General features: G+C 33.4%; 1 protein-coding gene across 1 annotated transcript; it reads right to left on the bottom strand.

Moving 5' to 3' along the window:
* Positions 1 to 13,774: 13,774 nt before the first annotated feature.
* Positions 13,775 to 25,222, bottom strand: LOC115875192 (glutamate receptor ionotropic, kainate 2-like). The gene is made up of 16 exons (XM_030890597.1): positions 25,092 to 25,222; positions 24,886 to 25,026; positions 24,627 to 24,820; positions 21,286 to 21,600; positions 21,092 to 21,229; positions 20,657 to 20,818; positions 20,379 to 20,596; positions 18,439 to 18,616; positions 18,298 to 18,382; positions 18,094 to 18,235; positions 17,903 to 18,040; positions 16,478 to 16,638; positions 16,152 to 16,421; positions 15,981 to 16,099; positions 14,396 to 14,539; positions 13,775 to 14,334 (listed from the first exon to the last, which is right to left on the bottom strand). The coding sequence occupies exons 1-16, from the start codon at positions 25,156 to 25,158 to the stop codon at positions 14,074 to 14,076; spliced, it is 2,733 nt and encodes a 910-aa protein (XP_030746457.1). The 5' UTR covers positions 25,159 to 25,222; the 3' UTR covers positions 13,775 to 14,073.
* Positions 25,223 to 26,392: the final 1,170 nt, after the last annotated feature.

Raw genomic sequence — 26,392 nt, 5'->3', positions numbered from 1 at the left:
ATATTAGTATATGACATAAATTAAGATTGATTGATGTATTCGATTGTTTTCGGTCACTTCCTGTTTAATCGGAATTGATTACCGCTTTTGATTTTAAAATTAAACCCTCGGCATTTTGTGACTTTATTCGATAGAAGATGACACTTTGAATAAAATTATATTATATCATATGTCAACTTTTGACATTTTCAAATATGGCGTGCTTAAAATTGCAACGTGCAATTCATAACTACAATTTGACTCGAAATATCAAGTGTGTGGTACCAAATTATTCGTGAAAAATATTTTTCCAAATATGCTAATGAGCCATCCTCGTTCCATTTGAAAAAAATTGTGATATCATAAAAAATACGATTTGAGTATCATTTAACCGGCCCAGGACAAGACATAAAAACATTTTAAGCAATCAAATCTATTTTTCAACGGCTCCTTGATTAAAAACTAGTGTTCTTAACACAGTCATGGCACTTTTGATTGAACTTTAAAATACAATTTTGTTTAAAGTGAAAATGTCAAAAGTTGACATATATGTCATTTTTTTCACAGTGTCATTTCTTATCGAATAAAGAAAAAAAAAATACCGAGGGTGCTGTTTAAAAATCAAAAGTTTTAGTAATTTCCGGTGAAACAGGAAGTGGCCGAAAAGAATTGAATCGTCAGTCAATCCTAATTTATATCATATACTTAATTACCAAATCTCGTTTTTTATCTAAAGAAATAAAAAAGTTATATGGGTGAGCCACTTTTGCGGGACGCACCCGGTATATGTACATTTATTAAAACTCCGCGTAACCCTCTTCCTGTAAATCTAGCCTCTCCAACAAGAGGATCAATGACAGTGACAGTTCTTGTCTGTCGTTTCAGTTCACAGGTAAATGCTTTGTGTCATTTTTGTACGTCGTCTATCGAAATATTGCCTGGCACATTGGATAGACTATAGTTAATATTGTTATATCTTTCTCCTACTCCAACTGCTCCAGAGAAAATCAAATGAAATGTTAATTACACTATACACTATGGATAGCTTGATGAAATTTTTACGCAGCGCCATCTCTCCCCGTACTGCTACAAAATACGCCATGTTTCTTCAAATGGCAGTTTCATTCGCCTTTGACAGGCTCTATCAACTAAATCTAGAATGCGTTTCCGCAACGAAACAAGCAGTGGCAGTGACGTCATTTTCGATCAGTCTAACAACCACGTTTGCCATTAGAGTGCCCAACAGAATAATAATTTAATCTGAATAAGCAATTAAAAATAGGTTTCTGAATGTTTTTGTAAAATTACCTAAAATTAATAAAAGCCGAGATAGAGAGTATCCGTGGTTTTCTAACTACATGTATTTAGAAAGATCTCCTAAAACGAATACAGGGGATCCAGCGAAGACTATGCATAATTTATACCTACCTCGTAAAGCGGCGTGGAATACAACCATCTTCATAACATTGGCCGACTTTCCGAAAACTTCCATCGAAAATCTCGAAAGTTGCTTATTATTCGAGAAAAAGTTTGTTTCCTTTACCGGAAAATCGTCTGGCTTTATATCTAGCCGTGTTGCGGAGAATGTATATTATATTCTCTATTTTTGGCTTTAAAACATAATAGATTCTACGTTACAGGTAGACGCTGCTCATTTCCTAACCATTCCCCTTCAGCATTTTTATTTAAAAACCGTAGAATTTTGCCGACGTTTTTTATTTTGGAAAGCTTACAAATGATCACCTAGCGACTCATCAGAAGGAAATATTGGCGCAACCTAGCTTTGGGGGTTTTGGGGAGTGTCGCTTAAGTTCCAAATTCTCTATTTGGATTGAAATAATCATTACACAGGATGTCAGAAATACATGCAAGTATTTTAAGGGGTGGCAGATCTATTCAAAAGAAACATATTTTCTCTTTAATATTTTAAAAAATAAATTGATAATAACCGAGTTCTTCAATTTGAAAATTTTTAAAAAATGACAAAATTTTGAGAGCCGCCGCCGCCGCGCCGCGTCCGCTTGAAGTAATCGATAATCATCCGCAAATACCAAGCAATTACCAGAATCTCGGCTTGTTCGATGCCCAGTTTTGACACATCGACTAGAATGATTTAAAAATGACATGGAAAATTTCAGATTAGAAGTAAAAACCTTAAAAAACCATCAACTCTACACCGAGGGGTGAACACTTAAGGGATTTATAGTGTACACATGAGAGGATTTCCAGGGGATGTACCGAGGATGTAGTGGATGTACGGAGGATGTAGTGGATGTACCGAGGATGTACTAGAGGATGTAGGGGATGTACCGAGGATGTAGGGGATGTACCGAGGATGTACTAGAGGATGTAGGGGATGTACCGAGGATTTACCGGGGATGTATTTCGAATTATTTGGGGCGTAATTTGCCGAATGCGATGTTTGAAGTCATCCAAATTTGTGGGTTGTCTTTTGAATACATTTTCCATAAGGTATCCTCTTCGGTATCCTCTTAAAAAAGGTTTTTTTCTAATATTTTTTTTCACTTTTTAATTTTTAAATGAGAATAACTCCAAAAAGCTTGGATTTGGGTATAGCACTTACATGGAAAATATTCAGAATTTTAAGAGCAATTCAAAAATGCAGAAAAATAATAATTATGTTGCCACGAGGGTTGCCATTAAAAGAAATTGTTTTGGACAAAGCATTTTTGAGACACCCTGTATAATATTCATTTTTGGCATAATCTGCCCCGGAAAAATTAAAATAATTGATGTGGCCGAGCGATTTCCAAAAAATGTGGTTCTCGAGATGTTGATATTTATTCAATATTTTACAACCACCCTGTACGAAATCAAATAAGATCGAATATCGATATTGTGAATATAGATAGATATAGATATTTCCGATATGAAGTATTCATAAAGAGATATAGCGGTATCTGTTATATCGATAGCTATATCGATATTTATGGACCAATATATCGTTACTTGGTTTTCACGTATGTGAATTAGCTTGTGCACATCCGTTTTTCTCAATGAATTTATTAAATAAAGTTTGCACAAGCCGATTTTCACAAGCCGATTTGCACAAATTTCATGGGAGTGAAAATGGACCTTTATTTAATATATCGATAAAAATATCGATACTCAAGGCTTTGTGGCTCACCCCTACTCATAACCTCAAAATATCTCGCAAAATGTATGTATAAGTCAGATATATAGCCTTTAATCCATATCTCTGGTATAAGTTTATGCAAAAATGTGTTTGTGTGTGTTCATATCTTATTGCATAGTGCCGTAAGCGTTATGAATTAAAGGGAAGTGTGTGTAAATAATTATTATTGTACCCTCTATACGTCAAAAACGAAGTTCATAAATGCGAATGCCTTTAACGTTGCCTATTTTTAGGTCTGTTTTATAAAGTAGATCCTCGGTAGCTACTAGATCTCATTTTTATTTGGGGTTCAAAACACGAGATTGATAACTTTGCACATAATATAGGGCTTTACGCATGACTAAGTTATTTTTTCCGCCGACATAAACTGCATAAACCGAGGCATAAACTGCTGTTATACAGGGTAAGTCTTAAATAAGTGCAAATATTTTCAGGGGGGTATATTTTGACCCCAGGAACACGTCTATGATGTTTTTTTTGCAAATAAAATATGTTAAAAATCGTGCATTTTCTTTTAAATTTCCCTGTATATTTTTCGAAAACTTTTTAGAACTGCCTGTTCACCGCTAATTTTCCCACGTTATAAATTCTTAATCTCTGATATTACCATAGTTACAGCTTTACTCTATGGTTACGGCACTAAAAGGGATGCAAATACAGAAAAAATTCAGGTGGCTATCAAAATTAAAAAAAATCAATTTTTTTTTAAATTTTCAAACTTAAATAACTCGGTTATTTTGGACTTATTTGAAAAATGGTAAAGAAAAAATATGTTTCTTTTATCGAGATCTACCAGCCCTGAAAATATTTGCACCTATTTAAGACTCACCCTGTATAATAAAAGTAACGGCGAATTGTTGTAGGCACAATAATAGCCGAGATTGTTACAGCTCTGGCAAGATTTGATATGGGTTGGCGCGCCTTAGTTCGATTCTCGATAACCCCATATAATTTTTTTAAATGGTTTTGATTTTTTTTTATCCTTTTGAATTCAACAAAAACTATATTACTAGCCAATAAATTGTACAGGTTTGAGAAATTTTGTGTAGTTATACATTTAATAAAGCTCGTAATAAAGTGGGAGATCGCTCTAACATAAATAACAATTCCGGTTTCGTCGTAAGTAAAGTAACCTTAATTTTGTTATTTTAAATAAAAAACACCCTGTAAATTTTTATATCCCTCTAGTAAATGTAAGTCGAAATGGTGCTTCATCTTTTTTTATATATTTAATAGTTTCGGAGATAATAGCGTTCAAAATTTTAACTTCCTTTTTACCATTCAAATAAAATTTAAAAAAAATATATACAGTGTGTCCAAGATACGTATATCTCGAAAAGTATTTTAGATACGTAAAACGGTTCATCACGAAAATTATTCTAAATGTATGGCGTAAACATGAAAGGATTTCCTGGGGATGTACCGAGGATGTACTAGAGGATGTAGGGGATGTACCGGGGATGTACCGAGGATGTAGTGGATGTACCGAGGATGTAGGGGATGTACTAGGGGATGTACGAGGATGTAGGGGATGTACCGAGGATGTAGGGGATGTACCGGGGATGTACTAAGGATAGAGGATGTAGGTGTACACTTTTTGCCCTATGTGTTTACCCCTCGCTCTACACTTAGCAACACATCCTTTCACTGCGATTCTTAACAGGTTTACACTTACACGTATATTTGGCACTCGATTTGGCACCTGAATTATTTAAAGAGGGTCCGCATTTAGTAACATGTTATATAACATTGCTATTTAACAAGCTACATGTAACATGTTAAAAAAGCGGGAGCGGTTCACATTATAGTTTTCGTAGTCATGAATCGTTTTGGCGAGAAAGAGGTTCAGCTCGCAGCAGCGGCGTGCGTAATTATTTTTGAACAAAGAGAAAGAAAGTCGAGAAAAAAAGGGGTTTTGAGTCCGCCATAGCCTACCAGCAAGATGTAGATACAGTTGAATTCGTTAGCTTATCTTTTCAATACTTGCCTCGGCTGTTTCTCGTGGTGCGTTTCTGTCTTTTAAAAACTTTAATAACTTAAAAGCTAAAGCAAACCATTTTGAATTATCCACTTCATCTAAACCATGCAGTACCTGATTTGCATTTCTTTTGAACTTTTTCTCTTTCCAAATACATACTATGAAATGAAGATCGCTGTCATTTTATATGGAAAATTATATGGGGAATGTCATCGATCGTCATGTCCAAGCCAACTGGATGGGAGGCCGACGCGACGGGACGCAGTTTTTTTTTTCGATCATACGGTATGATTGACCAGTAAATAAACAAACCAATATCAGCTCACTACACTAAGATTCTGTCGCGCACGTCCCTGAAAATATGAGCGGCTCAACTAGAAATTTAGCAAGTGTGGACGCGTTGTTTCATATTACAATAGCAATGTTGCACAACATCTTTTGATCTTTACCGACTACAAATGGATAACATCTAGCAAGTTATATAGCATCGAAATTTGCTAAATATAATTAAAAAATATGTAACATGTTATATAACTTTGCTATATGTATAGCAGTGTTATATAGCAAGTGTGGACCGTCCTTTAGGATTATTTGTGAGAATGTAAATTCTGTTTTTCTATCTCACAGTCTTATTTTTGTGTATAAACACCAAAATAATTGATATTTCTGTTTGAATAATAAAAGTATTTTTACAGGCTTATCTTACATTTGTCTGTTTTTTAGTTTTTGGGCGCTGATTATGAACTGCTGAAAAGCAGCTATAATTGTTCATTATTTAGTTTCATTATTTCAGTTTACTAAACTGTAAAAAAGGTAGGTATTTAAAATATAGTACAAAAAATTTACAGCAAATAAAATTAATTTAAGTATTTTTTTTGCAGATATTTAAAATGTGAACTTATAACTTATAAATATACAGAATGTGGAAAACGTAGGAGGTGGCAACATTGCAGTCTTTCGAAGCACTATAAACAAATTTCCTGAAACTGAATAAGCGACAGTCAAAAGTATTTCAATATTTTGGTATAAGAAATATACATGAATTTTTCTTGGCCTACTAACAGAAATTGGTTTAGTCTCAATACTGAATAACTGCCTGCCACATTAAAAGAAACATAAATTTTTAATTGGGCAGTGATTTTCATTGCACAAAATATAAACAAATGAAAAAATGCAGTGAATAATATGCCTTACCAGACCAATAACGATTTATTTAATAGTATCAAGCATTGCTTAAAATTACATTGAGAAAACCATGATGGAAAATATCTTTGCTTACCTAGCTTTTTAACAAAATCTCCCGAAATAAATACAGTGAATCCGGCGAAAGCCATAAATAATATATTCTGCTTCGCAATGCAGCAGCAAGATCATCTTCCTATTCTTTGGCCCACTTTTTGAAAACTTCCAGCGAACATCTCGAAAATTGCTTATTATTCACGGAAAAGTTTCTTTCCTTTGCCGGAAATTCATCTGGCTTTATGTCTGGCCGTGTTGCGGAGATTGTCGACGATTAAATCTCTGTTTTCGCTGCAGGATAATAGATTCTCGCTTACAGGTAGACGATACTCATTTCCTGTCCACCCCTCTTTGGTTTCTTATTTCTTAACCGCAAAGTTTTGGCGGGGTTAAATGAAAATTATTGGAGCGTGACTCCACATGTATATTTACCCATTTCGTATAGATAATGGAGTACTGCGGCCGCAGTCTTACCACCTAGTGGTTTTACCACTAAATCTGGTGGTTTGCATGGACCCCCCTGTTAGTGGCAAAATTTGACATCTAATGGCTGGTGGTTTTTTTAGGAGTTATTTATGTTGACACACAGGCCCAGCGTCGGGCTTAGCTACTCGGTAGAATCATGTTAAAGTCCAAGAATTCACTTATATAAGTAATCATATATTACTTTAGATACCGGTTTGCCTATAGAACTAGACCACAGGGCATGCTCCTTAAATGATAATAAAGTTGTTCAATCAATTTACACTTTTATCCAACAGCCACTACTTATACAGACATTACTCGCATGTATACATGCGTATAAAATAAATAATAACACGTGCGTGAGTTTCTGGAGTTACAACAAACTAGTGTGTTATAACTTCAAAGCCACACCATTTTATAGAAATTATTAAGCTTTATTCATTAATTCAAGCTAATTCAAGAATTTTGTTTCAGGTAACTAACCGGTCCTAACACTCACACAGAAATTAGCCTGAATTCTGTTTCTATTTTCTATGAAATTTTTATGAGGAAATAAGAATATTTTTGAAGTAAATCATATGGCTATAAAACCAATATATATTTAGCTTCCATAATTTAGAATTCCGCAAATTGATACTTGTTTTATTATTATAATCAAGCGTTACTTAAAATTACAGTAAGCTTAGGTGAAGTGTATCTCTGGTTTCCTAACTATTTAGCAAAATCTCTCGAAACCTCCCCGAAACGAAGCCATTGAATCCGGCGAGAATGATGAATAATATATCCCGCTACGCGATGTGGCGTTATTCTTTGGTCCACTTTTGGAAAACTTTCAACGAACATCTCAAAAGTTGCTTATTATTCGCGGAAAACTTTCTTTCCTCTGCCGCAAACTCTGGCATTATGTCTGGCTGTGTTATTGAGAATGTTGACGATTAAATCTTTGCTTTTGCTTCGAGATAATAAATTCTCGCATACAGGTAGACTTACAGGTTTGCTGTCTGCACCTCATTACATTTTTTATTTCAAAAGTAGAAAAAATACCACCACTTAAATGAAAATTATTAAAACAACTTGCAAAGTATTTTTTAACTAATCAAAAGAAAGAAACCTAAAAAAAATGATAAACAATTTTACCACTCAAATTGTTATGATACTATGGCATAACATACACCCTGGGTATGTTCAACGAAGTTGAAGAGATACATTTTTTCGCCAAGTATAACCATTGGGCATAACAAAGAGTTTAAATGAAATAAAAGAAAACCAAACCAAACCAAACACATATTATAAAATATAATTCTCAGATGAAATAAGTAAGGAAAAGCTTTAGTACAGAATATTACGACAGGAAAATAAAATATACTATGCTTTAGTTAACATCAGCTAAATATTATACCGAAAATGATTGTGACAGGATATACCCCAAGTAGCATTATTGGACACATTTTAGGACACATTTTAGGTAATGTTTCTAAAGCGGTTCATTCATTATCAAACAAAATGCGCAACAAAGCGATGCGCAACGTTGCGTTGCACAACTGCATCACCCATACACTTAGCGAAATTTTGATCAAACTTTTTATTAAAATTTGTGCATTGTTCGAGAAACAATCATGTCGATCAAACAATTATTATCATCTGTGCCCTGAATGATGTCGATGTTACCAAAAAACGAAAAAGAAAACAAAGAATTAGGATGAAATAACTAAAAAAACTAAAATATTGCACAAAGAAGTGCAACACATACATACAATACACAACGCGTTGCGCAAACAGTCCCGTTGCACAAAAGAATTCAAATATTCTTGTAACTTATCAAACAATTGCGCAACGCATCAAACAGAGGCCATACATTGGCAACATGATGCGCAACACAGGTTGTTGCGCATCATGTTACCAATGTATGGGCCGTTTAATAATCGTGTCTATTTCTTGACACACAATGGAAACGGTATACTTTAAATAGCAACTATTTTCGAAAACTATATATTTTATATGGCTTTTCTACATGTGTTTCCAGTGTGATGACACTAGCCGTTTCTCTTGAAATGTTTCGATGCGGAATCAAAACTTTTAGATAACATTTTTTGAAGCATTTTCTGCAATTTGTGTCCAAGATGTTCCCATTTTCATCAGCCACTGTAAATATGTAAAAAATCTAAATGTGAAGAAACAAAATACCAAACTAAAATAGTCTATGTCTGTATGTGGACTTTAAAATGAAAGCAACCATTGGTTTTCTCGCACAAAAAATGTCTGGCAAAATCAAATTTATCGTTTAATTTAATAATGTACTTTCATATTTTTAATGCCCCTTCTATACATAATCACTATTTGCTGCTACAAACTATTTCTTTGTTTGAAATATAGATTTTAATTTTTATTTCTATATCATGGTTCTGAAAAATATATATATAAATTAATGTACGTAGAACGCGTTCTTATGAGTTTAAAAGCTCAACAGCGGATAAAAATATATATTTTTAGTTAAATAAGCTATCACTAGCCAACATGACGGTATTTTAATTGATTATTTTATAAAATTGACATTGAGTCGGACACAAATCATCTACATTATATCATATTTGTGTCTAAAAAGAGAGAAACTCGTGTTTCGAAAATGAATCGACCATAAATGGAATCATTCGAAAATTTCGAGCTAGTCACCTTTCAACAACGCCAATAAAAACTTCTCGTCAAAATAATTAAAACATTTTTATTTACTTATTTTAACACAATTAAAACATAAAAACATGTTGCGGAAAAATATATGTTGCCAGTATATTAAATAATTTTTCAAAACTTCTCAGGCACAAAACGGATACGAAACCTTTGTAAATGTGAGCCACAAAATGTGTTTCGAAACAAAAAGCCATTTATGTTACGAAACATATGTATTAAAAATGTGACAAAACTGTTGTTTCTCAACAGCAATTTTGTTTCGATTTTGTGTCGAAAAATGCTACTTGGGACATGCCTATAATAATAAACTTATTCATCCAAAAACTATTCATCTCTCGTAACTAAATAATCCATCTTAAACTCGAAATCGGAAAAAAACTGTGTAACAATTGGCCAATAATTCCGTTCCTTCGGGGCGTAATTCAGATGAAACGTTTAGTGCTGCAAACTAGACAAACCCAAAGATTATGTCCCGGAGATAGGACAAAGAGATGCCGAATGTTTCGAAGTGTTTCCACCCTAATCTTAGTAATTCCTAAAATGTACGTCCTCCGATATTAACTCCGAACTGGAGGATTAATGTTTATTTGGCCGTTATTGTGACAGCGTCATCGAAGCGAACATAGACACAAATCGAACTTGTCGGATTGGAGAATTATTCCGAATTATTTGCGCGGACTATGGATTAGACAGTTCGGAACTGGCTGCTCTGAAAGTTGATATAATTTTTTTTGGATATTTTTATATAGGATCCTGTGCAAAGGGCTTCAGTGAAAGCTCTCCATCGGGTTCTATTTTTGGCAGTTGTTTTTGCTTCCTTCCATCTACCTACTGGTTGAAGCTCATCCAGTATGGAACGTCTCTATAGGTATTTGGGCAAGTCGTCCTTGCTTTCTTTTTCCTTGGGGATTCCACTCCAACGCTGATCTCGCTATACTACTATCAGGTGTCCGGAAGGTGTAACCTATCCAAACCCATTTTTTTTTGCGAATTTCAATGCCTAATTATTGTTGGTTTTTAAAATGAAGCAGGTCGGTATTGCGTATGGTGTCTGGCCAAAAGATTTTTAGTATTTTTCTCAAGCAGCGATTGATAAACACCTATGGGCGGTTGATAGATATTTTTGTCACTCTTCATGTTCAACCATACCGGATGCGTCTCAAAAGTGGCTCACCCCTATAACTTTTTATTTTTTCAGATAAAACAACGAGATTTGGTGTGTTAGTATATGACATAAATTGGGATTAATTGTTTTTGGTCACTTCCGGTTTCACCGGAAATGACTACAACTTTTGATTTTTAAATGGCACCCTCGGTATTTTTTTACTTTATTCAATAGAAAATGACATTCTGAATCGAATGACATATCATATGTCAATTTTTGAGATAGTCACTCAAAAACAAAATCTCTTTTAAATTTCAATCTAGAGTGCCATGGCTGTGTTAAAAACAATAATTTTTAATCAAGGAGCCTTGGAAAAATAGATTTGATCGTCGATTTGATCTATGTTTTTAGGGTCTTGTCCTGGCCGGTTAAAAGATGCTCAAATCGTATTTTTACTCATATCTCAATTTTTTCAAATAGAACGAGGATGGCTCATTAGCATATTTGGAAAAAACATTTTTTACGAATAATTTGATACCACACACTTGGAATTTTGAGTTAAATTGTCGTGATGAACCACAATTTCAAATAAACCATAAATATGGCAAAATATCAAAAGTTGACATATGATATGTCATTCGATTCGGAGTATCATTTTCTATCGAATAAAGTAAAAAAATACCGAGGGTGCCATTTAAAAATCATAAGTTGTAGTCATTTCCGGTGAAACCGGAAGTGACCGAAAACAATTGAATACGTCAATCAATCCCAATTTATGTCATATACTAACACACCAAATCACGTTGTTTTATCTGAAAAAATAAAAAGTTATAGAGGTGAGCCACTTTTGAGACGTACCCGGTATAGTAAAACTGGTATGACGTTGGAATTGAATATTCTTAATTTTGTTTTTATGGAGAGTTGACAGGAGGTCCAAACTGATTTTAGTTGGTCAAAGGCTCGCTGCGCCTTCGTGATCCTGCTGGCAATATCCGCGTCTGCGCCACAGTTTGCTGTTACAATACTTCCCAGGTAAGTAAACTCATCTCGACATTTTTGATTCCTACACTAAACGGAGTGTTGTTATATGTGTTGATGCGCATTAATTTTGTTTTGTCGATGTTTATGCTTAGTCCTACTTTATCTGCTTCTATTTTTCGGCGACTGAGCATCACCTCCATGTCTTTGAAGGATTGCGTTGTGAGACAGATATCATTTTACAACCAAATCAAACCAAACCCAAAAAGCAATACCAATTTTCCGCATCAAAATATAGTTTTATAATATTACAAAATATTGAGCAGCAATAATTATTTCATAAGAAACATATTTTGTTGAATTTATATGGGAATTATGTATCTTTTTATTGTACGGTGTGGTAATCAATTGTAATGTTTCGGAACGCCAGTACAGAAGGACAAGCAATGTTATTCAAAATATTTTGATGAGATGTGAAAGAAAAGTATAAAACAACAAAATTAATTATTGATTTGAAAATGGGTCTGGTACGTCCTAAGTTAACTTACTAAAAGTATGTGCGAGTCCCATGCTTAGAACCAGAGATATCGAAATACTACCAGCAGTCGCCGATAAATAGAAGGATAACTAGAAGGATAATATCAAAGGCAAACGTATTTTTATTCAATTCTATTCTACAATCTCTACAACTTATCAATAGCTAAACTAAAACTATTATAAAAAAATTGTGTGTGCACTATGTGCGTATATTTGAAGTGAAACTTCATACTAACAGCTATTAAATTAAAGAATTTGAAGGCAAATTTGCCATATGCACCGTCGCTCACATAGCCTACCCACCAAATTTGGTCGCGATCGGACATCAAATTTTGATGATTCAAAACTAACTGTCCCAGTGACACGGGTCGTACACGGTCAAGTTGGCCTTGGTCCAGACTATCGACATACCAAATTTTACTTAAACCGGACGATTTTTTCTAAGCCGTAGGCTGTCCTTGCCACGTTTCCTCTCGTGTGTCGTGTCGCGGCCTTGAATTTATACTCCCAGCTTGCGTAAAGAAATTTCACTTCAAAAATGTCTATATCTATGTGGCAGATTTATAAAGGGTGTTTCAAAACAAATGCGAAAAACTTTAGGGGGTGATTCCTTGTTCAAAATAAAGGGTAGTTTGCTTTATAAACGTTGGGTCAAAAGTCAACCATTAGGGAGATATCGCGGTACAAAGATGGCGGAAAAATTATGTTTTTATTTTTTATCTTGAAAACGAAAAGAGATAGACTAATGAAATTTTATGGAAGCATTATTGTTATGAAAACACACTTTTTGGTAATTTTTTCACTTTTTTAAAATGAGTGGAAGAGGTTGAAATAAACTACCCCTATCGTTCTTGTTAACGAAATTTAAAGAAAAGTCTTATCAAACACATACAAAAAAATTAATTTGGATAGTTTTGTTTGTTTCGAAACTTTTTTATCTCTTGTGTTTTTTTGATAAAACTCACCGATTTGAAATTAAAAAATAAAATGTAAAGCATTACATGTGAGGACAAAAAACATTTTTAGATTAAGAATCTAGTGATAATAACGATAATAATAATCATCTAGATAATAACGTATTGCAGTAGAGTAATGTCACATAAAATAATATTAGGAACATCCTAAAAAGTAACAGCAGCCGACTAGATTTTTTCCTAAAAAAATTACAGCAGCCCACTAGATTCTTTATCAGAAAATATTTTTTGTCCTGGCATTTAATGCTTTACATTTTATTTTTTAATTTCAAATCGGTGAGTTTTATCAAAAAAATACAAGAGATAAAAAAGTTTCTAAACAAACTGAACTATCCAAATTAATTTTTTTGTATGTGTTTGATAAGATTTTTCTTTAAATTTCGTTAATAAGAATGATAGGGGTAGTTTATTTCAACTTCTTCCACTCATTTTAAAAAAGTGAAAAAATTACCAGAAAGTGTGTTTTCATAACATTAGTCTATCTCTTTCGACATACAAGATAAAACTAAAACCGGACGATTTTTCCTAAGCCGTCTGTCCTACCACGTTTCCTCTCGTGTGTCGTTGACCCAACGTTTATGAAGCTCCCAGCCTGCGTATTTTGAAATTTCACTTCTGAAAATGCATTTGTTTTGAAACACCCTGTATATTCAAAAAAGTCCTATGGGTATTTCGCCACTTGGCGAAAGAGAAAAAAGTAGTTATTTTTTGTAAAGACTGCTGGGCGTTGATCCAACGGAGACCAACTTGTCAGCGGTGGTTTACTATATAATAATACAATTTTGCATAATGGACAAAAAATACTAAAATTGCAGCGGTGTTTACAAAAAATTACTATTCTATTTTGTACATTTTTTTATTATCTTATTCTAATTTTTAGATTTTTTTTTCAGGTTTGTTCTACTCAATTATCTAAGAGTCTAAACATATTTTATTACATATTACTACTCGTATTATTTTAAAGGTTAAAACAATATCAACTGGTCGTTCGGTTCGAGTTAGATTTTTTTGAATGGACCGATTTGGTATCCACATTTCCGTTTCCCATTTTGTGAATAATACTGGTATTAATGTTTAAGAACGAGGCTGCCCCGGTAAGGATCCCTGCGTTAGTTTTAGAATCCTCCTCCGATTTTGATGATGATGATTCCGAGAGAAGTGGTTTGACTCTCTTTTTTGTTATAAAAATGTTACAGGCAAACTTCAGTTCGACTTTAAAAGCCTCGAAGTAACTTAACTGTAATGGAGATCATAATTATTCATAGTTAAAAGCTAGGTTAAAATACATTTTGACTTACATGTTCTTCCACCGAAACATTGTAGACGTTCCATAGGAATTCTAAAATTGCTATTATAAATGCTAATCCTAAGCATACCCCTAAAACAACAAAAACACCACCGACGTTTTCTAAAGCCAAGGCGTCAGTGTTTTCTTCGACTTCCTAAAATATTATTTCTTAATATTAAATACAGGGGATCTCAATATTCCGTGGAGATTACGAATTAAAGAATTATGTGGAGATACGTATTAAAGGAATGAAAATAAGTTCCTTGGCCACAATATACCTCTATACAAAAGTGCTTTCTTTGTTCGTTAGAGAGCATTAAAATTTAAAAAAATAAAGACATTTTTTAAGATATTTTAATAACCGTTATTCCGAAGACCAGCTGCAAACTCCAATGAGCAAACTGACAGAAGAGAGCATTAGAATGAGTTTAGAGATTAACACCGTCATTCGCAAGACAATGAAAACACCGACATAATGATAAACGGCGTCCAACTAGAGACCACGCAGAGATATATTTAGTTGAGCAGGGAATTAAACAGCCAGCTAGACCACTCTAAGGAAATCAGAAGGATTAAAATAGCTAGGGCTGGGTTCCTAAACATGCGGAAGTTCTTGTGCCATCCCAAAATAGTTATACCAACGAGGCTAAGAACATTAAAATGCTATATGTGGTCTCTGCTTCAATATGGATGCGAAACATGGACGCTAACACAGGAGAACATCAAACGACTTAATGCTTTTGAAATGTGGATGTACCGACGGATGCTGAGGATAAGTTGGACCTAAGAACAACAAACTCTGAAGTTTTAAACAAAATGAAAAGTCACACACCTAACAGGCAAAATTAAAATCAAAAAACTACCTACTTTGCTGGACACAAAGCGCGGCACTGAGAAAATGAAAAAATACAGCTGATAATAGAAGGGAAAATCGACGGTGAGGAAAGCATAGGGAGGAAAAAGAAGTCATGACTACGTAACATAAGAGATTAGACACACACCGACGGAAACACCCTTATCCATCAAGCTCTGGACAGAGAGTCATATGCCATATTGATCGCTAACCTCAACAGAGAAGGCACCTAGGAGGAGGGGGATTCCGATTTGAATGAGATTTGGGGTGCATATGTCTTGTTAAATGTTTTAATATTTAACTTTTACAAAAATCAAGAAAAAGTAAGGGAAGGGTGAAAACTACTCCCACCCCTATATAAATTTTCGTAGAAATATTTTAAAATTTCATTGACTCCATTGATTTTATTTTCATAAAATGTAAAAGACCGCGCATACATTTTGAGAAAAAAATATGTTTCTTTTCACATTAAGCTATGTGGGCACATAACATATATTATGCGCTATAATCTAGTTGACGAAAATATGGAATTTTTTGTTCATTGAATATCACAAATGAAGAGCACATGGGAAAAGCTATGAATGTCTAAAAACAAAAGTTTAATGCGCTCTAGCGGACAAAGGAAGCATTTTAATGTAATTGATGTGCCATTAACTCATTTTGATTCCAAAAATACGTAGTAATCCTATATTGTCCACGGAATATTGGGACACCCTCTAAATAATTTATTTCACTGAATTACCGATGGACATGGTTCGCCTTCTCTTTGTTTTTTCCACCATTTTTCCTTTAATTCTATAAGTTTTCCCGTTTCTTGAAGTTTTAATACCGCAGAATTAATAGAGTGTCGATAATCCGCGTCTAATAATAATTTAATTCAACACTAAGATTTGTTTTGTGTAAGTAAACTTACTCATCGGCATTCCTATTCCATATGATTTAGAGTCCAGTAAATTTCCAATTCTTCTCAAGTCGCATTTTCTTTCCAATTCGTACTCAATTCCAGTAGACTCCATAAAGAATGCGTATAAAGCATTTTTGGTTGACAAGATCCTCTCAACTCCTTTGGCATTACTACTTTCAAATACTGATTTGTCCATTGCCATATTGTTCCACATTCGTTGATATAATGAGTTATTTGATTTTTCGAAGAATGTAGCTGTTGAGCCACCTTCTTGGCAGCCTTCAAAATACAGCGGATAGAAAAGGAACAATAATTAAGAAAAAACCTTAAGTTACCGTATTTGACTTTGGATTGTGTAGCTAATTCTTCCACCGAATCAATAGAATCATCCTTTCTGGACATAGTTAGAAAAGCTGCCAAATTAGCTGTATATGAACTGGTAATGATTAAGGAGAAAAACCACCAACTAGCGGTAGCTAATCTGGTACACGATCCTCTAAAATAAAAATATATAAAAATAAAGAAATAATAGCGAAAAGGTACTGCTAAACAAGGTATTGACAGGCCTTATATAGAAACTCTCGCCAATATATACAAAGAAGCCAAAGCAAGAGTAATGATATATAAAAGAAACTCAAGGTGTCCAACTGCCGAAGGATTACGACAGGGAGACACAATGTCCCCAAAGTTGTTTACAGCAACACTAGAACGAATATTCCGCCAACTGGACTGGGCCAATAAAGGATTAAAAATAGATGGACAATATTTTAACCATCTACTTGCCGATAGTCCTGAAGAACTACAATACAAATTAACAAACTAAATACAATCAGCAATAAAGTAGGTGTCAAAAAGAATTTAGCAAAAACTAAATTAATCTATAACGAACTAATAGACAGAAAAAAAAAACTAATAAATAAGACAACACTTGAAATATTCGAAGAGTAATATATATTTGGGACAACTAATACAACAGCTCAGGATCTCTACTACCAGAAATCAACAGAGGAATTAAGTTAGCATGGAGTACTTATTGAAGAAACTCAATCATATTCAAATCTAGAATGCCACTTTATTTAAAGAAGAAAACATTTGTCCAATGTGTACTATCAGTCATGATTTATGCATGCGAAACCTGGACATTTAAAACGGACATTATAAGGAAACTGCAGGTCGCACAACGTTCAATGAAATGAAATATGCTGGGAATAACCAGAAAATATCGTGAAAGAATAGAGTGGATACGACAAATGACCCAGCTTTGGGAATTCCACAGTACCAAATTCCTGAAGTGACAATGGACAGGACTCCTAGCAAGAAGGACGGGCAACAGATGAACCAAAATATGCTGGGAACAAACCAAAATATGCTGGGAATAACCAGAAAATATCGTGAAAGAATAGAGTGGATACGACAAATGACCCAGCTTTGGGAATTCCACAGTACCAAATCCCTCAAGTGGCAATGGACAGGACTCCTAGCAAGAAGGACGGGCAATAGATGAACCACAAAAATTACAGCATGGTATCCACGAGGAATTAAGAGACCTAGGAGAAGATCAAATCAGAGATGGGACCATGATGTTAGGAAATTAGCAGGGATAACTTGAGCCCGCATAGCCAATATAACAATAGACAACAATGGGCCCTACTGAGACTACAAAGAGAGTATGTGAGGGAGGCTACACCATACTTGGTAATGGTTGAACAAGCTGAGGAGGATGATGAAATTTTATTTTTACACACTTAGACTATACTTACTTTGGCAAAATATCACAACCTTGCGTAGTAATAGAACCTAGAGTTAACCAGCAACAGTTTTTGAGATCCCATATGTTTTCCAATTCTGAAGGATTCTGGTCGCAAGGATGGGGATTTTCCCAATCTTCTGCAGACATCCTAAGAGAAGATGCAATTTTATTTGTGAGTTCTAGTATATAATTTTTCTGTACCTGGCAATAAACACTAGGAGAAATGACATAAACAGGTAGAGAGCGCCTATGTAAAACCATACTTTAGACGACAGCGGACCAAGAAACCCGTACATATTTGCTTCTTCAACTTCTTCAGCTTTTTTATGCAAAATTCCTATTCCTATATGTTGATTATGAATTAAATTGCGAATTTCTGTTTATTAATAAAATACGGTAAATTACCTAATGTCATAAAAGGCATGCTAAAATCAATAGCTTCTCTTCGTTCGGGAGTTATTGTGAAATCGCATATGGCTAAGTCAGCTCTCTAAAATGAAATTATTGTGACTTTATGATTTATATCAATATTTTAATATATTATACCCGTTCTTTTAAATCTTTGACTAAGTTTGCTGGTAAATTGTCTTGGGTTATTTGAAACTCAAATGTTATGTTCAATATTTTAGCAATTTCTGCGATTAAATCTATAGAGTAACCATAATAACGCCCGTTTCCTGAAGCTTCGGGATCTGGATTTACAAATAAATAAGGTGGACCTATCCTGAAATATAAAAATCAAAAGCTAAAAATAGAAATAACATTTATTAGAAATATATTAGTATATTGTTTAAAACTTAAAAACAAAAAACAAGCGATAAGCATGAGGCAGTACGGTGACCACTTTGGAAATTATTGATGTAACTGATCGTTAAAAGTAGACTGGTTGTTTAGTAAATAGGCTGTGTTAAAATTCTAGATCATATATACTTACGTGGATAAGTAAATCACTATGGAAACTGTCGCAAACAGATCAACGACTTCCCTTTATCTTCTTTTTTTGTTGCACACGCGGTGCTACTACTCTATGTATCTTTGTCGAGGACCTATTACCCGCGCGTCAAATTTACATTAATTTTAAAAATTTAATTTGTAAAATGCTTATATTTGAACAATAAATTGAATGTTTATTGTCACAAAAATTAAATTATATAAAAATACATTTAGCCACTCCGTACGAATATCAATATTCTTAGGAAATTTAACCAGAAAGTATGCATGTGGCTTAATATTAATAAAAGAACAACTGAATACTTTACTTGCCTATGAAAAGATAATTCTGGGACCTTTATATTAGAACTTTCACACACTTAACAATTTCTAGTTATTTTGGCGAATATTTAGAAAATTAATGATTATGACAATATGATGACAATGAAAAATTGGTTTCCATAACAATGTATAATTTGTACTTTCTAAACCGTATAAAATTATAATTATTTTGGAATTGGAACTTTTAATGTGCATGCGCAAAGTAAGGTCCTCGAGAAAGACAAACCTATTGAACGTTTCATAAGTGCAATAAAGAAGGTTTGAAAATGGCATGTCTTATGGCGTTAATTTATCCACGTAAGTATATATGATCTAGGGTTAAAATAAACCAAATCTGAAATGTGATATGTCAAAAGTATTACATGGGCGCTATTTATTTATTTTTATTTTATTTATTCATTCAATGTATTATTGTATAAGCCCTAAATTCATATTTTTTTGTTTCATGAAATTAAAAATCAAAATAACAGGTCCGGCAAATTTACCCAAAACAAGAATTTAATTAACTATTTTAATTCTTTTCACAAAGAATTAAAATTAGCTACTTATAGTACGAGAGCTAGCAACGTTGTTATAACAAGAATTTTAAGAAAGCTGGTCCCTTAATATATCTTTTGCCATGCTTTTTTGAACAGCGGGCGGGCCATCTGGCTGCTTGTAGACGTCGCGTTCACTACTGCGCATCACATCTGTACAAGGCGTCCCATGTTCGTGCGTTTTATGGCATTTCTCGTTTATGAGTAGAGATACAATGATTCGGCTTTTACATTATTTTGTTACTTTTTATGAAACTAAATATACTACACATAGATTTGTCCTATTCTTAGTTCCTGAAATAAGCATCAATTATGTATGTATATAAATGCATCAATCTCAAATTCGCCCTGTATTTCAGGAACTAAGAAGGCTACGACAAATCTATGTGTGATGTATTTAGTTTCATAAAAAAGTGGCAAAGTAATATGTAAAACGCATCATTGTATCTTTACTCATAAACAAGAAATCCCATAAAACACACGGAAATGGGACACCCTCTACGGATGTGATGCGCAGTAGTAAACGCAACGTCTACCGGCAGCCAGATGACCCGCACTCTGTTTAAGAGAGCATCACAAATGATATATTAAAGAACCAGCTTTGTTAAAGTTCTCTCTCTCGAAAATGTTGCTAGCCCTTAGACTATTATTTATATATCTTTTTTCTTTTCAACAAACCTGGAAGTAACAATAAACTTGTGGTTTTGTAATCTGTTTTGAATTTCGGCCTCTCTTTCAGTAGCATTTCTGGTCAAATATATCGATTTTGGATTTTCCGAATTCCATATCCCTATAGGTCTATCCAATTTGTCAACTTCCATTACCTCTAATATAAAGCTGTCCCTTATTCCATCCTTTAATTTAAATGTACCTGTAAGACCATTAATCAGTTCAGTCTGAAATTAAAAACATATAAAAAGTGAAATAAAACAATATCGTTACTAAAAAGGTACTACCTCATGTATGGCTTCTACGAGACCATACCTGTCTTCATATTTTTCAGTTGAATTACAGTATATTGGATCGTAAGATATCTCCTCATTTTCTTGCTTTGAGTTCATAACGTTTAATGATTGGGCTAATAGTATCATGGCATCATGCATCAGGGCATGTTCAACCTAAAATGTAGAATAATTATAAATTATAATATCTTCAGTAATTATTATTGAAGTTTCGATAAAACACTATTATACAAGGTGTACGAATATAGGAGATTATTTATTTTTTAAAGATAAGGATGAATTTTTGTATAAAATTATCAAAAGGAAAACCCCAAAGTTGATATATGACGTGTTAGGAAAGGAAACGCCAAAATCAAAAAATAATTATACGAAAAATTACTTCCCGAATTTCTATGCAATTCATATATTTACACCCTGTAATACGCTTACTGTAATTTGACTGGGGTCACTCTCAGGATAGTATTTAAATATTTGTTTCTGGAAATTGTCTTCTTGTGGATTGAATAATCTTACTGTAGTCAAATTTGATTTTGTTCCCACAGGGGAAAAATCTAATGTATGAGCATCCTAAAATAAAATGTTATATACCTAGTGCAGACTTTTAGTTTTCACAGAAGTCTTACCAATGAAGTCAAAAAGAGACTGGTAGTAAAATCAGTTAATAGCTTAACTTCTTTGGCTTGTTGCAAAATATCAATAATTTTGTCAGTGGCACAGTCTAATACTATTCTAGATATCGGTGTATTTCTAATTTTCTTTAAAATATATCTGCTATCTCCAGAGGGATCCAATTTATTAACCATAAGTGTATTTTTAAAAACGTCGTCTTTGTGCTCCTGGAGTTTTAAAACGTCTTGAAGCCTTACCAAGCCTTCATCATCTTCATACAGAACGACGAATGTATCCCAATCAAGAGACTTTACTATTGTACCATACGCCTAAAATAGATTACAATAAATTAGGAGTTGTAATCAATTTATACTTAATGTATTTTTTAGGGTATCGGAACATATCGTGGAAGGGTCTCTGGTGAAGACGTTTCTAAATTTTGGTTAATAATAATTAGTTAAAAAATTATAGTTTACCAATTACACCAAAACTGTGTATTAAATTCAGCATACCAGTTTTGTTAATAATGCATCATTAGCATATGATTAAAAAAATTATAATAGTTAGTCATTTATTGATGATGCTAACACAGTTAACGAAATGTGTAAAGTAGGAATTGTGGTAAATTGGTGGTATATTTTGGGGTTTCTTAATCCTAAAGGATCCTGTATCCACTGTATTCTTTGGTAAACGATTGATACAATATTTAATGTCGTTAGCAGAATATGATAGAGTACTATATGATAGAGTCATTATCGTTATAACTCTTTTTCTGGCATAGTCTTTTGATAAAAATATTATTTAGCGATAATGTATTTCGGTTAGCTTATTAGCAAATTTTTAGTCGCTGAATCTAATTGGGACAAGTTACACCAAACTTCTAATTTTTGTGATTTCTCCTGCCCAAAACAGGCCATCCAATCTTTGGTTTTGTGTAGGTACTAAAGATATATTTTTTAATCTATGAAAATGCTACGCATAATCCCTAAATATAAGTAATCCATCCACTAACTAGAGATTAAAAGAGTTGCATTGTGCACGTAAATGGTAATGTGAGTTTTCTTTGTACATGCAATAGTATTCACTCTTTGCATATCCTTTATACCGATTTATAATTTTTTTATTTTTTTCATATAAAAACCAGATTTGGTATGTTAGTATATGCTATAAATCGGGATTGATTAACGTATCTTATTAGTTTCGGTCAAATCCTCTTTCAACGGAAATGGCTACAACTCTAGATCTCTAAATGGTAGCCTTAGTATATTTTTACTTTATTTGATTCAAAAAGATGATGATATGTCAACTTTTAAATTGAAAAAAAAGTATTCTAAATTTTAATTAAGAGTGCCATAACTGTGTTAAGACCATTTATCTTATAATCAAGTAGTCTTGGAAAATTGATATGATCTTCTAATGTTTGTTGTGTTTTTTTCGGGCCAGCTGAAAGATGTCTCAATGGTATAAATGCATGAGTTGAAGTTTTTAAACGGTTTTATTTAGCTCGACCCGTACGGCATTTATTTATTTGTTTGGGTCAAAATTAGAAATTGAAATTTAAGTACCTTCCTGTTGTCAGATTGATCTGAAATTTGGTACACACCTTTAGTTCCGATGACAATACAATATAGTAATATCAATAACATTGTAAATCCAAGATGGCCGCCGGAACAAAATGGCGGATTTCATATTTTTTCAGAACCCCCTCAATATGGGTATCAAATGAAAGGGCTACACTAGTAGAATACTGTGATTATGACAAAATTTAAAATCCAAGATGGACGTCGTTACAAAATGGCGTATTAGGTGAGGGCATGAGTAGTCGTGTCCAGAACAGTTGTGTCCAAGATTGTGTGACGTTAGAAGGACAGATAAAAAAAAATAGGTGATTTGTGAAAATGTTGCGGTCCAACATTGACGTTGCAAAAGGATTGGTAAATGGTGCTATAGGCCACATTACAGAAATTGTTTGGCCTCAGTTCCGTTGAACCCAAATGTACGAAACAGATGTACCATCAGTTTGGATTGACTTTGGCAGAGACGGCATACACGTTATACACCCGAAAGCCATACAGTTTCCAGCAAAATTCAATTATGGTACGGCTGAAAGAAGGATGTTACCCTTAATTTTGTCATGGGCATCCACCGTCCATAAAATGCAGGGCAGCACAGTCGACCATGCAGTAGTGTATTTGGGCTCAAAATTGTTTGAGGAAGGGCAAGCATACGTGGCTCTAAGTCAAGTCAAGTCTCTGGAAGGGCTATGTATTGAGGAATTAGATTGTAATAAATTATCAGGTCAGGATTGTAATAAATTAACATGTAAAAAACATGTAATAATGATGCACTAAATGAATTAAATAGAATGAGGAATATTCGGTAGGCCGTTAAATACTAAACCGTTAAATACTAAACCGTTAAATACTAAAAACTAGAAAATAAAAAATCGGTAAAAAAACTTTTAAGTTAAACGGTTTTATCTTATGTGCACTGAAAACTAGAAAATAATAATAACAATTAGGTATTTTGAACTTCTAGTTCAGAAATATTTTAGTACTAGGCAGAATAGCTTTTAGGCATATTAGACTAAAATAAAAACGTGGGGCCCCTCTGAAATCCTACCTATGGCAAAGCATATCTTTATACTTTGGTAGATCATGAGCTCGGCGTTCGCTGGTGAAGCCGCCACGGCTGGTTATTGATTGTCAAAATCTCCAGTTACGATTATAGTAAGTCGATGCAATCCACACTTAGTATAGAAGAAAGTATTACAGCAATAGTTAATGGGCCCCACGTTTTTATTTTAGTCTAATATGCCTAAAAGCTATTCTGCCTAGTACTAAAATATTTCTGAACTAGAAGTTCAAAATACCTAATTGTTATTATTATTTTCTAGTTTTCAGTGCACATAAGATAAAACCGTTTAACTTAAAAGTTTTTTTACCGATTTTTTTTACGAATAATTTGGTACCACCTACTTGGTATGTCTAGTCAATTTGTTATTACATTTATTATGGTAACACTGTATGTACAGTATATCCCTGGATTTTCTTTACAAGAGAAAAAACTTTTTTATTACTAACATTATGAGGAAAATGCATTTTTCATAAAATTTGTTGCTTGTTCTAAAATTGTTAATCCCGTTTATACTTTTCCAAATTTCTAACCGTTTTAGAGAAAATTAGAAAAAACATGAAAATATGGTGGAATTTTTTCCTAATGTCCTAAAAATAAAAAAGGCGTTTCTATTGTGATATAATATAATTTCATTCTATTCTCAGAACCGGAAATGATTTTCACCGAGACACACACTTGATAAAAAAATAAATTAAAATTTTATATATTTGTTACTCACCTGAGCCAGGATGGATGCTTCAGGATATAAGTTGAAAGTTACATCCTGTGCTTCAAAAATTCTCGGTCTCCAGTTTATTAAAATATAAGGCAAATTCAAGTGAGAACATACAGTCTCTAGTGTTGCAGACATCCATACATCCTTCGGTCCAAATAATGCAGCTATACTATTTTCTTCTTGCACCATATTGCAAACTATATTTAGAGAAAGAAATGAGATAAAGGTTTATGTCGACGATGAAGTAAACACAATTACTTACGCATATTGGTGGCTTCAAACCCATCCGAAGGTAAATCATTTTTAATTTCTGGAACAGTAAACTTGAGTTCTGGATTGATATTTTGGGTAATAACATCCCAGTTGGGATCATCGTGCGCCTGATCTTTATCAAAAATAATCCCTAAAATATTTAACCGTTTCAAGCTTTTCTGCTTCCTGTATAATGAAACAAACGTGTTTACTCACCCACGTTGATTACGTTACTACAATACGCGCTGCAAAAATAAATCGACCAAAATATCAAACGATACATCGTTAACTCCGCGCTTAACTTTTTTCGAATCGATCACATTCGCATCTTTCCTGTTTAAGTGGCTATCGTATTTTACTAGACTTCAACTTAGTAAAAACAGAAAATATTTTGAGGTCCCTAAATCCTGGTGCATGGCCAATAATTATTTTATCGACTATAAAAATAACCCCAGACAGTTAAGCGGCTAATGAGTTTGACTTTTAATTATAGCTAAAGCGTCTGTAACTTTTGAGGGCCCTACGATGCGTACAATAAATATTTCAACACCTATTTTATAATTTCCTCTATACAATAACTTGGTTTATTTTAAATATATCTTCTTATTAAATTATTATAATTCCCACATGTAATCAAAAATGTATCGCGTGTTACAGAAATAACCCTAATAATTTTTAATAAATATCCATTTTTCGGTCTATTTTTACAGTATCCCATTTATTTGGCACTGCAATGTGCTTACGGTAGACCATTTGTTTTCGACCTACTATGATCCAGAAATAAATTAACCTTCGCACTAATACCAAAAGTTAAATTTATCATCTCATACAAATAAATGTAATCCAGTTATTTTTATTTTTTTTTCTAAAATAAGTTAAATGAAAAAATTATTATTTTCTTAACAATTAAATTATTAAAGATATACAGGGTGAGATTTTTACGATGTTTTCTATGGGTATCTGGGAAACTACTGGAGCTAGAGGTTTTGTCAAACGGAATTGCAGTTTTGTGAGGACAAAGATATGCACTTTTCGGATTTTTGAAAAAGTTTATGGATTACTAGATATTTGGAAGAAAACAAATTTGGGCTATTTTCAAATTACTCCCTAATTTCATTATTATCTATTTTAGATAACAAGTTTTCAGATAAAAGTTGTAGATAATCACATCCTTAATGAAATTGTGTTCTCCATTTTTTTTTCTAAACCTGTCATTTTTGACATAACCGACTGCAATCTAACCTAACCTAACACAAACATATGTTTTTTAAAATGGAACACATAGTTGGCCATGACTTAATCTTTCAACCGCCATTTTTTAATCTTTCCAGCGGTATAAGCCGTAATATATTTTTTTCGAAAATTACTGAGTTATAGCCAATTCTTATCTAGTTTAAACAATTCCACTTAGTTAACCATGGAAACAAGTTCAATCGGCATTGCTCTCAGAGATACCAAACTGTCACATTCAAACAAAAATATGAATTTATCAAATGAAGAAAAGCGTGAGGGATTAT

The sequence above is a fragment of the Sitophilus oryzae genome, unplaced genomic scaffold (genome assembly GCF_002938485.1).
Source record: "Sitophilus oryzae breed Bouriz unplaced genomic scaffold, Soryzae_2.0 scaffold_1351_pilon_pilon, whole genome shotgun sequence".
NCBI classification, from domain to species: domain Eukaryota; kingdom Metazoa; phylum Arthropoda; class Insecta; order Coleoptera; family Curculionidae; genus Sitophilus; species Sitophilus oryzae.
The sequence above is the reverse complement of the archived record's forward strand: the minus strand, read 5'-3'. Positions and strand labels throughout refer to the sequence as shown.

Coding starts and splice junctions, on each gene's coding strand:
- LOC115875192 (XM_030890597.1), bottom strand. CDS start 25,158: ATGTATCGTTTGATATTTTGGTCGATTTATTTTTGCAGCGCGTATTGT. Junction 16,422..16,477: donor ACAATCCAAAGTCAAATACG/GTAACTTAAGGT, acceptor TGTATTTTGAAG/GCTGCCAAGAAGGTGGCTCA. Junction 14,540..15,980: donor AAGGCGAACCATGTCCATCG/GTAATTCAGTGA, acceptor ATAATATTTTAG/GAAGTCGAAGAAAACACTGA.